We start from the raw sequence: 12551 nt of genomic DNA on the forward strand, positions 1-12551 counted from the left end.
CACTTCAGTGGCTTGTACTTAACTTTTATTCTGCTTGAAGTTGGTTTAGCGATCTTTATGAACTCATCAGGTTTTAAATTAGATTAACTGGGTTTTTTCTTTTTGCCTTGTTCAGTGGCATGATCTCCAAAATTATCAGAAACTTGTATTCAGAGTGCTTGTTGTGATCTTCTCCATAAGGTTCCTTGAAGATACAATGCTTTGGCATTTACAAAGAACTTTTAGGAAAAAGCATCAGAATAAAGCAATTTACTGTTTATGTCAAGACACATCAAATTTTTCGGTATCTTTACAATTATAGAATGCATATTAATAGCATATTCATATAAAAATAACCTGAAGAAAGTTAAGCACCATCTCTTGGCTGGGCGTGGTGGCTCACACCTGTATTCCCAGCACTTTGGGAGGCCGAGGCAGGTGGATCACCTGAGGTCAGGAGTTTGAGACCAGCCTGGCCAACATGGTGAAACCCCATCTCTACTAAAATACAAAAATTGCTTGAACCTGGGAGGCGAAGGTGGCAGCAAGCCAAGATTGTGCCACTGCACTCCAGCCTGGGTGAAAGAGCAAGACTCTGTCTCCAAAAAAACCATCCAAACAAACAAGAAAGTTAAACACCACACCATCTCTTATTTAACAATGCTTCCAGTATGATTTTCACATACCAAATATGCCTAATATGCCTCTCTTGGAGTTCCAGGGTCCCTGTTTCGATTTCCAGGAGCCCTAATCTCCAAAAGTTAGTTCAATGTGAGAAAGACTCAATTAGAATTTGAAGTTTCATTTTAGGAAGTTTGTCAAATGTCAAAGGCTTGAAACACTTGATTTCAAATGAGATCATAGTAAAATAATATTCATTTAGTCAAAGTGATTTTTTTCAAAGATTTCAAAAAGCAAAAACATTTACTCTGATTAAGAGGAGACTTGGCCGGGCACAGTAGATCACGCCTGTAATCCCAGCACTTTGGGAGGCCGAGGTGGGTGGATCGCCTGAGGTCGGGAGTTGGAGACCAGCCTGACCAGCATGGAGAAACCCCGTCTCTACTAAGAATACAAAAATTAGCCGGGCATGGTGGCAGGCACCTATAATCCCAGCTACTCGGGAAACTGAGGCAGGAGACTAGCTTGAACCCAGGAGGTGGAGGTTGCAGTGAGCCAAGATCATATCCAGCCTGGGCAACAGAGCGAGACTGTCTCAAAAAAAAAAAAAAAAAAAAAAAAAAAAGAGACTCAGTTTTCAGACCTAATGAAGACACGGCGAGTGTGTCTTCCTCTCTCTTCTTTTTTTATTGCAGCTTACTCAAAAGGTAAATAAAACCTTTTATTATTTCTTATCAATACTATATGAAAACCCTGTTCAAAAGAGAAAACCAAGTTTTACCTTTATTATTACTAATAAACCTAATTTTAATAAAACCTTATAAACAAATCCATCCAACCTCATTCAGCTTTGACCGCACAGATAAGTTTCTATAAATCTTTTATAACCTTTTACAATATTTTTCATTTTTTTCTAACTTCCTATACCCATTTAGTTTTATCTATCATTTTTGTATTTCATTAATTTAAAACAGCTTTTAAATAACCTTTAAGCCATGCAAAATTGTTGTTCCTTTAACAAAAACCACATATAACCACACACACACACACACACACATATATATATATATATATAGAGAGAGAGAGAGAGAGAGAGAGAGTGAGAGAGTGTGTTTTGCTCTTGTTGCCCAGCCTGGAATGCAATGGCGTGATCCTCGGCTCACTGCAACCTCCACCTCCCAGGTTCAAGTGATTCTCCTGCCCCAGCCTCCCCAGTAGCTGAGATTACAGGCACGAACCACCATGCCCGGCTAGTTTTTGTATTTTTAGTAGAGACCGGGTTTCACCATCTTGGCCAGGCTGGTCTCAAACTCCTGACTCTCATGTGATCCACCCACTTCGGCCTCTCAAAGTGCTGGGATTACAGGCATGAGCCACCGTGCCCAGCCAACAAAAACCGTATTTTTATGTCTTTCTTATAACCTTTTAAATTTTTATTTATTTTTATTTTTTTTTTTGAGACAGAGTCCTCTCTGTCACCCAGACTGGAGTGCAGTAGCATGATCTCAGCTCACTGCAACCTCTGCCTCCTGGGTTCAAGTGATTCTCCTGCCTCAGCCTCTCAAGTAGCTGGGATCACAGGCGCCTGCTACCATGCCTGGCTAATTTTTGTATTTTTAGTAGAGATGGGGTTTCACATGTCAGCCAGGCTGGTCTCGAGCTCCTGACCTCAGGTGATCTGCCCGCCTCAGCCTCCCAGAGTGCTGGGATTACAGGCGTGAGACACTGCACCTGTCTATATCCTTTTTTAAAACCAAAAATGCATTTTACTTTTCTTGTGCTCTTTGGATACAAATTGTTTCTCTCTTATCTAGTAGATTTAATTACATATATTAATTTCAGTGTTAACTCTTAGTATCCCAAATATTTGTGAAAAGTCTTAAGAAGTAAGCATTTTTAATTATGTACCTTGATACAGAGCCCAGAAAAAAGGACAGAGTTATGAAAGCAATGCCTGGAGAACCAACCCCTCTCAGCATTTTCAGGAGGCACAGGTGAGCCAGGGAAGACATGTAGCGTAGCTCTGCCCCACAGCTCTTGGCCTAGGTGCTGCAGACATCCACGTGTCCCCAGGCCTTCCCGTGGCCACTTGTCTATACCCCAGAATCAAACAGGTATCAACAATATCACAGAAGCAACAGTTTTATGACCTCAAACACCTACCAGAAATAGCCTAAACCTATTTGACTAGTGGACCCAGGCAAAAATCTCTAAATTAAATTCTGAAAATATTTCTATTTTATTTTACCAACAATTTTAAAACTAGCCTCATTTACCAAAGATTAGTAAAGTCACATGAACTTGAAAAGCATTTGGGCTTATTTACTAAATTTATGAGAACTGATTTACTTATAAGTCAGTTTGGTACCATGTAGACAATATACAAACACAGACGTGTACACATGTATACATACAAACATAGACAAAAATAAAGATTTCATAGCTTTCATTTTAAGATTTTAGCCATGAGTCAGGTGAAATTCACTAGTTCAAAAGGACATTTGGATTCAAACTATGCCTTTGTAAATGGAACAAGTTAATCTGTCTCATATGCCTAAAGCCCTCACAAAATTTAACAAGGTAGCAAATTTACATTTCAAAGCAGAAAGAGAATTTAAGCTTTTGTAAATACCAATGAATTTTACTTTATCTTTGGCAAAAATCATGTCCTCAAAAAGGAAGCAGACCAAGGGAGTATATTTGATTAGCAGGGGTTTAAGAAGAAAGAGATTCAATCAACTGAGAAAGTTTTATAGAGAGAACAGAGGACTCAAAAAATATGCATGCATATATATATATATGTGTGTGTGTGTGTGTGTGTGTGTGTGTCTGTGTGTGTATACATATATATCCCAATTATCAGTTATTCATTAAGTTACCTTTTGACTAGAGAGCTCCTAAATCTTTTCAGTCTCTTATCAGACTTTAGCTAGGGCAAATCAGCCAATATCCCTGCTTTTGTATTTTTTAATTTTTTCCTCTTTTAAACCAAAGGTACCTTTCCAAGTGACTCACCAAAACTAACACGCCTTAACCAAGGTTATGATTTAACCACAGACTTGCCAAGTATCTCCAAAGAGGTGCAACACAGTCCTCACAAGACCCAGAGCCACCAGAAAAACTTCAAAAGAAGGAAGGTTTTGCTAGCTGCAAATGGGGTACAAGCCCCATCTGTCCTGTCTAGCATATTCCCTAGGGTCTCAGCTTCTCAGCTGACCGTCTATATACAAGGTCCAAACTGAGGATTTAAAGAGACAGTGGGAAAGACAGGAAAACAAAAACTGCCTGTGGGGGTAGTGCCAAAAGGCAGGAAAACGTGGGAAGATAAATTTATGGGATGAATAAAGACTGCACCTAGATTCCCTGGCACTGCTGTCTCTGAGCCCATAAGCAAGTCTTATAATGGAGCCTATCTTTAGGTGAGAATGGCAGGCAGGAAAACCTTTGTCTTTCTAAATTGCCGTTCTGCCATCAGGCAAGCAAGGGGAAGGGGCAGTGTCTCCCTGGATGTTAACCTTCTTCAGCTACCAATCCCCCGTACTTAGGAGAGGAATATTTTGGTTTCCTTCAGTAGATAGGATTATAAATGAGTATCCAAGACAAATAATTCAAATTAATTTCTTATAAATGTTTCTTTCCTGAGCAAAAGATATCCACTGAGGAAATAAATGTTGTGGTATGTCCCAAGAACATTCACTATGTATCAAACCTGTTCTCAGCTGGAATGCTGCTTAGCTAATACAGTGCATGTTAACATTTCCAAGAGATGGTAAGATTTACATCTCCAAGGGACTGAGAAAGGTCTACAGGCAGTTTAGGCATTTAAAGAGTTTTTCTGGGGGTTTAAGGAGCGGTCTCTAAAAAAAATCTCAAATCTCTTAATTTGGGGGTGAGAGAACTCACCTTCATGCACCTTTTGGTATAAAACTAATAGGAATTGGTCACAAATTTTTTAAAGTCCAAATTATAAACAGTAGAAAGCAGCTGCAGTTTTAAAAGCATGCTATGTAAAGTGATATCACCAGTGCCAAACTGCCAATACCTGGACCTACCTGCTCCAAGGTGGAAAAGGTAGTTTTCCTCTTTAATCACTGATGCCTGAATCACTTGCCTGCAAGGCAAAGATAGAGCCTCCATTCCAGAAAGAAAGCAGTGGAAAGGGCAGCCCAGGTGAAAATCATAGGGCGGTCCGGATTCAGGAGGTCTCACCCTTTACACCCGGGGATCCTCTGGAGCTGGGGACCCAATATGTTGCTGGTACCAAGAGCTGGGTCTGAGAGAAAACGCTGGGTGCTGGTGTGAGGATCACTCTGAATCCTGCCGACTTAGACCAGATATGTCTGCCTAAAAAAAGAAACTGAGGCAAGATTAATATAGAGAGTTTATTGGGCAAAAGGTGAGCCTGACTGTCTGGGACACACTTTCAGGTTGTCTTGGAGAGATTCAGCCCTGGTTATAAGAAGGTTTTTAAAGGCAAAGGGGGACAAGGAGTGGGCTGATACAAAGTTGTTCCACAGGAATTGTCACTGTTTTACAGAGATGACATTCGTTAGTGATTGGCTATCCCTTGTTGAGCTATAGGATAGGAATTATGGTGTCCAGTATGTGGCATTTTATGGCTCCAAGGCGTCAGTTAGACTGGAGCCCACATAGCAGGTGGCCTCAAGAAGTCACCATTTGGTTCAAGGGTGGAGTGAGACATGACTGCTGTGCATTTCACTGCCTCTCTGATTCTGATCATTAAAGGGGCTCGTATTCCTCAGATACAAAGCCTGTTTTCTTTCTTGCTGTCCTGAACTTGCTAGAAATATTTTTCATTTCTCTATACCTTATCTTTCATTTATCACTTTCCTTCTCATTTATTTTACTGTATTTTGCTCTAGACATCCCTTCTTCAGTCTTATCTTTATTGGATAATTTGTTACTGTTTTGTGTTAAATTTTAGCTTCTTGTTTCTCTTGATTTTTATTGTTTGAAGTACTGTGCTAAATGCAACCTCATTTAGTTTGTCTAGAAACCTGGTGAGGGAGGCATTATCAGCTCCATTTTACAGGGAAGAAACTTAGGCTGAGCAACTCCAAGCCGAGCATAGTGCGGGTAAATGCCAGAATTCATAAACACCAGAATTCAAACCCAAGCCTGTCTTTCCAAAGTCCTTGCTGTTAATCACTGGTTTACATTGTATAGTGTGGTATCAGTTTCTTTATCAAGAAAAAGGATTGGAAACAAATAATTTTTTAAAATAATTTGTAAAATCCTGTGATGTCAGACAGTCTGCAGAGGTCTTAGTGAACAGATGCTAAGAATGGAGAATTATTGAGGCATTTAAAACTTAAGGTGACTCTTTACTATATCAACTTGAAGGAAAAATTATAGGTATGTGTGTATATGTGTATGTGTTGTATGTGTGTGAATGTGTGTATAAAATATCAATAGGAAATATACTTAAAGGGATATGATACTGGCTAAAATAAATGATAGCAAATACCTTTTGTGTTTTAAAGTTTTAAAAGCATTATAGTTTTATATGATCTTGACATTATTTATTCTCCTAACACAGCAGTTCTCAAAAGTACCTAAGACTCACCTTGAGACCTAATTTAAACATTGGATTCTTGGGTCATGTACCCAAATATTCTCATTTGGGAGGCCAGGTTGGGGTCTAGAAATTGAATTTTCCAGTTGCACCAGATGATTTTGGTGCAATAGAAAGAAATATTACCATTTTTCTTTTCTGGATCATATGGAGTGAGATATTTGCTGAAATTTTTCTGTCTACACCCAATGAATTAGCTGGGCAGTGATTAAAACTTTGAAGTCCTCGGGCCAGGAGCGGTGGCCCACACCTGTAATCCTAGCACTTTGGGAGGCCGAGGTGGGCAGATTGCCTGAGCTCAGGGGTTTGAAACAGCCTGGGCAACAAGGTGAAACCCTGCCTCTACTAAAATACAAAAAAATTATCCTGGCATGGTGGCGTGCGCCTGTAGTCCCAGCTACTTGGGAGGCTGAGGCAGGAGAATTGCTTGAACCTGGGAGGTGGAGGTTGCAGTGAGCCAAGATAGCACCACTGCACTCCAACCTGGGCAACAGAGTGAGACTCTGCTCAAAAAAACCAAAAAACAAAAAACTTTGAAGTCCTCAAAACCTAATTAATTTGCTTGCTGACCTAACTCCATCACTTCAGGCCCACTACTGTTTTAAAATTGCGTATTTTTGCTGGGTGAGGTGGCTCACGCCTGTAATCCCAGCATTTTCGGAGGCCAGGGTGGGCAGATCACCCGAGGTCAGGAGTTTGAGACTAGCCTGGCCAACATGGTGAAACCCTGTCTCTACTAAAAATACAAAAATTAGCTGGGTGTGGTGATACACGCTTGTAATCCCAGCTACGTGGGAGGCTGAGGCAGGAGAATCACTCAAACCTGGGAGATGGAGGTTGCAGTGAACTGAGATCATGCCACTGCATTCCAGCCTGGGTGACACAGTGAGACACTGTCAAAAAAAAAAAAAAAAAAAAAAAAAAAAAGGAAAGAAAGAAAACTCATTCCTATGAGTGTGGATTTCAAAATTGTGATTTCCAAATCAGGGAGCACTTAGGTTCAGGTCTGTTAATAAACTGGCAGAAGTGGCAAAGATTACACCTATTAAGTGAAGGGTTTACTGCCTGTGGCCACACTGGCATTTTTGCCTTAATGATCGCTAAGGACTATGTTTTCTGTCTGAACTTTCACCTGGAGATGACGTGGCCTGGTGCTTGTGTTCCAGGCTGAGCAGCTCGTGCTGTCAGGTGCAGACAGCGATGAGGACACCTCCAGGGCTGCCCCAGGAAGGGGTTTGAACGTGAGTACTAATGCCCCAGCAGGTGCTTCCGCTAATTGCTTGGAACTTCTTGCTTTGCACGACCTTCCAGATAGTGAAATCACAGACTGGTTTAGTTTGGTGGTTTGTTTTTTGTAGTCTAGATAGAGTCAAAAGCTGCCTATTGATTCTTTTTTAGTTGCCCATGCTACTTTTGGAATACGTGGAATATTTTAGTTTCTACTTTTCTATTTGCCAGTCAGCATAATCAGGAGAAGCCTTCATTAGGGTAATTGAATTCATGCTTCCCGAAACTACCATCATGCATCATAAGGAGTAGCCTGGTGGTTTTGGAGCTACTCAGTCCTGTTTTCCAACCCGATATCTCTCAGCTGCTAAACTTTGAGCCTACGCTCTGTTCACGGAGCCTTTGAACGGATTTCTGAAAATTACCTTTGCCCTCACATTGCACAGTTGGCATCCATAAACTTTCTTCATAGTTTTAAATACTCAAGAGAATGTAATTCATGACATCTTATAAATATTGACGTTTTAAATGTATCTAGTAGAAGTTGGATGTTTACTATCACCTATTAAAAATTACATGGAAAGACTCTTCTGTATCAGTAAGAAAGTTTATATTTTCTTGATTTCACATTTCCAGGTCGGTCCCCATGTAAAATTTTATTCTATTCAATTCATATGTTATGCTTGAAAGTCTTTAATAAGGACTTTAAGTAAAATATGTTATAAAATTAAAATATCTAAGTTATATTTTTTATTTGATGTGATCATGAAACTGTAAATAGAAAAATATTTTTCTGGGATGAGTCCTCATAAAAATTACAAAATAAAACAGTATAAATATATTACAACTATTGACATATAATTGTTAAACATGGAAAGTAAATTTTTCTTGAAAAGACAGTAATAAGATGAAAGACAATTAAAAAAATTTCATGTATCCATTGTGTTTGAACATGATTTTCTGATAAGCAAAGGTTCAACATTAATTATGTGACTCTTCATTTTTATTGAAGTAAGCCCCCAGGAAACACTTTACATAGATAGTATATAAGGATGAAAAGTTCTCTTATAGCAGTGCCTTTTAATTCCTGAAGTTCTCAGGATCTAACATGCCAAAAACCACATAGAGACCTGTCCTCAAAAATTATCTTGAATGATCCTTGAATGATACCTAATTAGATTATCTTTCAAATTTGTCAATAGCTAAAATTTGGAAGCCATCTGACTTGCAAAGTGATTTGTTATTCATTCACACTGGATATTGACTTCTGGCAGGTATAAGAAAAAAATGCCTTATTAAGACTCATCAAATGACAATTATACTTAATGCTCTTTTGCTCATAGGCACTCTTTTAGAGGAAAGAGAGTGTGGCAATGGCTCTTTAAAAAGTTTTCTTAAATTTGATTTTATTTTTGATTCATAATCATTGTACATATTTATGGGGTAAAGTATGATGGTTTTGATACGTGTTCACATTGTGTAGTCATCATCAGGATAAGTAGCAAATCCATTACCTCAAACATTAATTATTTCCTTGTGGTAAGAACATTCAGAACCCTTTCTTCTAGCTGTTTTGAAATGTGTAATACATTATTATTAACTGTAGTCACACAACTGTATGATAGAACACCAGAGAGTATTCCTCTTGTCTAACTGTAACATTGTACCTGTTGACCAACCTCTCCCCGTCCTTCTTCTCCGCTCTCCAGCTTCTCTCTACTTCTGTGAGATCAACTTTTTAGATTCCACATATGGAAGCATGGAATATTTTTCTTTCTATGTCTGGATAATTTCACTTAACATAATGTCCTCCAGTTTCATCCACGTTGACACAAATGACAGGATTGTTTTCTTTTTTAAGGCTAAATAATATTTCATTATATTATATGTGTGATATATATATGTATGTGATATATATATATATATATATATATATATATATATATATCACAGTGTCAGGTTTTGTTTCAGAGCTAAGTTAATTATAAAGTTTTCTTGGAAAAATAAGCAAGAATAAGGAAAACCCCCCGAAAAGCATGAGGGATGGGTAAGCCTTACCAGTTTTAAAAATAGGTTTTAGCACCTTTATAATTACAGTAATTATAATTACAATTACACTAGCTCAATGAAGCAGAATAGAACATGTAGAGCCAATTGTATATCGAAGCATGGTATACAATAGGGTCAACACATCAAATTCGTGGGGGGAAATAAACTGATAAGTAGAGTTGTGATCATCGAATAGCCGTAAGGAAAAAAGAAAATTGTACATGTTTTCATTGTATACAGTAGGAAAAAAAATCGAATGAATCAGAAATCTAAGTGTGCAAATGGAAACCATATAAATACTAGCAGAAGATGTAAGTGAATTCATCTATACAATGAGAGTAGGTAATGTTTTTCTAATTATGACTAAAAATCCAAATGTGATAATGGAAAACATTGATAAATTTGTTTTTTTAATCCATTTTTAATTGTGGGTATAGAGTAGGTATATATATTTATGGGGTACATGGGATACTTTGATGCCTCCGTGCCATGTGAAATAATCACATCATGGACAATGGAGTATCCATCCCCTCAAGCATTTATATTTTGTGTTACAAACAATTCAATTACACTCTCAGTTATTTAAAAATGTACAAGTAAGTAATTATTGACTATAGACACCCTGTCGTGCTATTAAATAGTAGGCCTTATTCATTCTTATATACATTTTTGTACCCATTAACCATCCCCACCCCCCCAGTGAGTTCCCCACTACCTATGCCATCCTTCTACTGTCTGTCCATGAGTTCAGTCACTTTGACTTTCAGGTCTCACAAGTAAGTGAGAACATGTGGTATTTGTCTTTCTGTGTCTGCCTTATTTCACTTAACAAGATGATCTCTAGTTCCACTCCTGTTGTTGCAAATGACAAGATCTCATTCTTTTTCGTAGTTGACTAGCACTCCATTGTGTATATTGTAAACCCAAAAGTAACTGAAACAAGTCTCAGTCAATTTAGAAAGTTTATTTTGCTAAGGTTAAGGATGCACTCATGACACAGCCTCAGGAGGTCCTGACGACATGTGCCTGAGGGGGTTGGGGTACAGCTTGCTTTTATACATTTTGGGGGGACATAATACATCAATCAGTACACACAAGATTCACATTGGTTCAATCTTGAAGGGCAGAACAACTCGAACCAGGGTGTTGGGGGACTTCCAGGTCATAGGTAGATTTAAAAATATTCTGATTGGCAATCTGTTGAAAGCATTATTATCAGTAGAAAGGAATGTCTGGATTAAAATAAGGGGTTGTGGAGACCAAGGTTTTATGCAGATGAAGCCTCCAGGTAGCAGGCTTCAGAGAGAATACATTGTAAATGTTTCCTAACAGACTTAAGGTCTGAGTTGATGTTAATGCTGGAGGGTGTAATGAGGCACGTCCAACCCCCTCTTCTGTCATGGCCTGAACTAGATTTTTAAGTTAACTCTGGAATCCCCTTGGCTGAGAAGAGGGATCCATTCAGATGGTTAGGGAGCCTTAGAATTTCATTTTTGGTTTACAATATGTACCACATTTTCTTTATCCATTCATCTGCTGATGGTCACTTAGGTCTTAGCTATTGCGAACAGTGCTGCAACAAACATGGGAGTGCAGATATCGCTTCAATATACTGATTTCCTTTCTTTTTGGGTATGTACCCAGTAGTGGGATTGCTGGATCATATGCTAGCTCTATTTTAGGTTTTTGAGGAACCACCAAACTGTTCTCCATAATACTTATGCCAATTTACATTCTCACCAACAGTGTATGAGCATTCCCTTTTCTCCACATCCTCACCAGCATTTGTTTTTGCCTGTCTTTCGGATATAAGCCGTTTTAACTGAGGTGAAAGGATATCTCATTGTAATTTTGATTTGCATTTCTCTGATGATCAGTGATGTTGACCATCTTTTCATATGCCTGTTTGCCATTTGTATGTCTTCTTTTGAGAAATGTCCATTTAAATCTTTTGCCCATTTTTTTTTTTTTTGAAACGGAGTCTCGCTCTGTCACCAGGCTGGAGTGCAGTGGTGCGATCTCGGCTCACTGCAGCCTCCACCTTCCGGATTCAAGCGATTCTCCTGCCTCAGCCTCTCAAGTAGCTGAGACTACCGGCATGTACCAGCACGCCCAAAGTGCTGGGATTACAGGCATAAGCCACCGCGCCCGGCCTTTTGCCCATTTTTTGATAGGATTATTAGACTTTTTCGTATGGAGTTGTTTGAGCTCCTTGTACATTCTGGTTATTAATCCCTTGTCAGATGAGTAGTTTGCAAGTGTTTTCTCCGATTATCTGGGTTGTCTCCTCATTTTGTGGGTTGTTTCCTTTGCTGTGTAGAAGCTTTTAAACTTGTTGTGATCCCACTTGTTCATATTTGCTTTGGTTGCCTATACTTGTGGGATACTGCTCAAGAAATTTTTGCCCAGACCAATATCCTGGAGATTTTCCCCAATTTTTTTGTTGTAGTTTCATAGCTTCAGGTCTTATATTTAAGTCTTAAATCAATTTTGATTTGATTTTCGTATATGGCAAGAGGTAGGAGTCTAGTTTTATTCTTCTGCATATGAATATCCAGTTTTCCTAGCACTATTTATTAAAGAGACACTGTTATCCCCAGTGTATGTTCTTGGCACCTTTGTTGAAAATGACTTCACTGTAAGTATGTGGATTTGTTTCTGAGTTCTCTATTCTGTTGGTGTGTGTGCCTGTTTTTATGCCAGTCCCATGCTGTTTTGGTTATAATAATTCTGTAGTATAATTTGAAGTCAGGTAATGTGATTCCTTCAGTTTTGTTATCTTTGCTTAGGATAGCTTTGACTATTCTGGCTCTTCTATAGTTCCATATAAATTTTAGGATTTTTTTTTTCTATTTCCGTGAAGAATGTCATTGGTATTTCGATAGACATTGCATTGAATTTGTAGAATGCTTACGGTAGTATGGAAATTTTAGCAGTACATAAGCATGGAATATTTTTCAATTTTTTTGGTATCTTTAATTTCTTTCATCAGTATTTTATAGTTTAAATTATAGAGATCTTTCACTTCTTTAGTTAATTCCTAAGTATTTAATATTATTTGTGACTACTGTAAATGGGA

At 38.4% G+C, this 12551-nt stretch overlaps 1 protein-coding gene across 12 annotated transcripts in view; it reads left to right on the forward strand.

The window, feature by feature from the left end:
- The window catches only part of COBL (cordon-bleu WH2 repeat protein), a 310332-nt gene that overhangs the window by 138917 nt on the left and 158864 nt on the right, over positions 1-12551 (forward strand). For 4 of the 12 annotated variants that reach the window (XM_063609524.1, XM_055293126.2, XM_063609525.1 and 1 more), the window contains exon 6: positions 7363-7437. The exons of the other annotated variants lie outside the window; for them this stretch is intronic. In XM_063609524.1, coding sequence (XP_063465594.1) covers positions 7363-7437 — 75 coding nt within the window. The remainder of the gene's footprint in view (positions 1-7362; positions 7438-12551) is intronic. 12 annotated transcript variants of the gene reach the window in all.

The sequence above is a fragment of the Symphalangus syndactylus genome, chromosome 9, assembly GCF_028878055.3.
Source record: "Symphalangus syndactylus isolate Jambi chromosome 9, NHGRI_mSymSyn1-v2.1_pri, whole genome shotgun sequence".
Lineage (NCBI taxonomy): Eukaryota > Metazoa > Chordata > Mammalia > Primates > Hylobatidae > Symphalangus > Symphalangus syndactylus.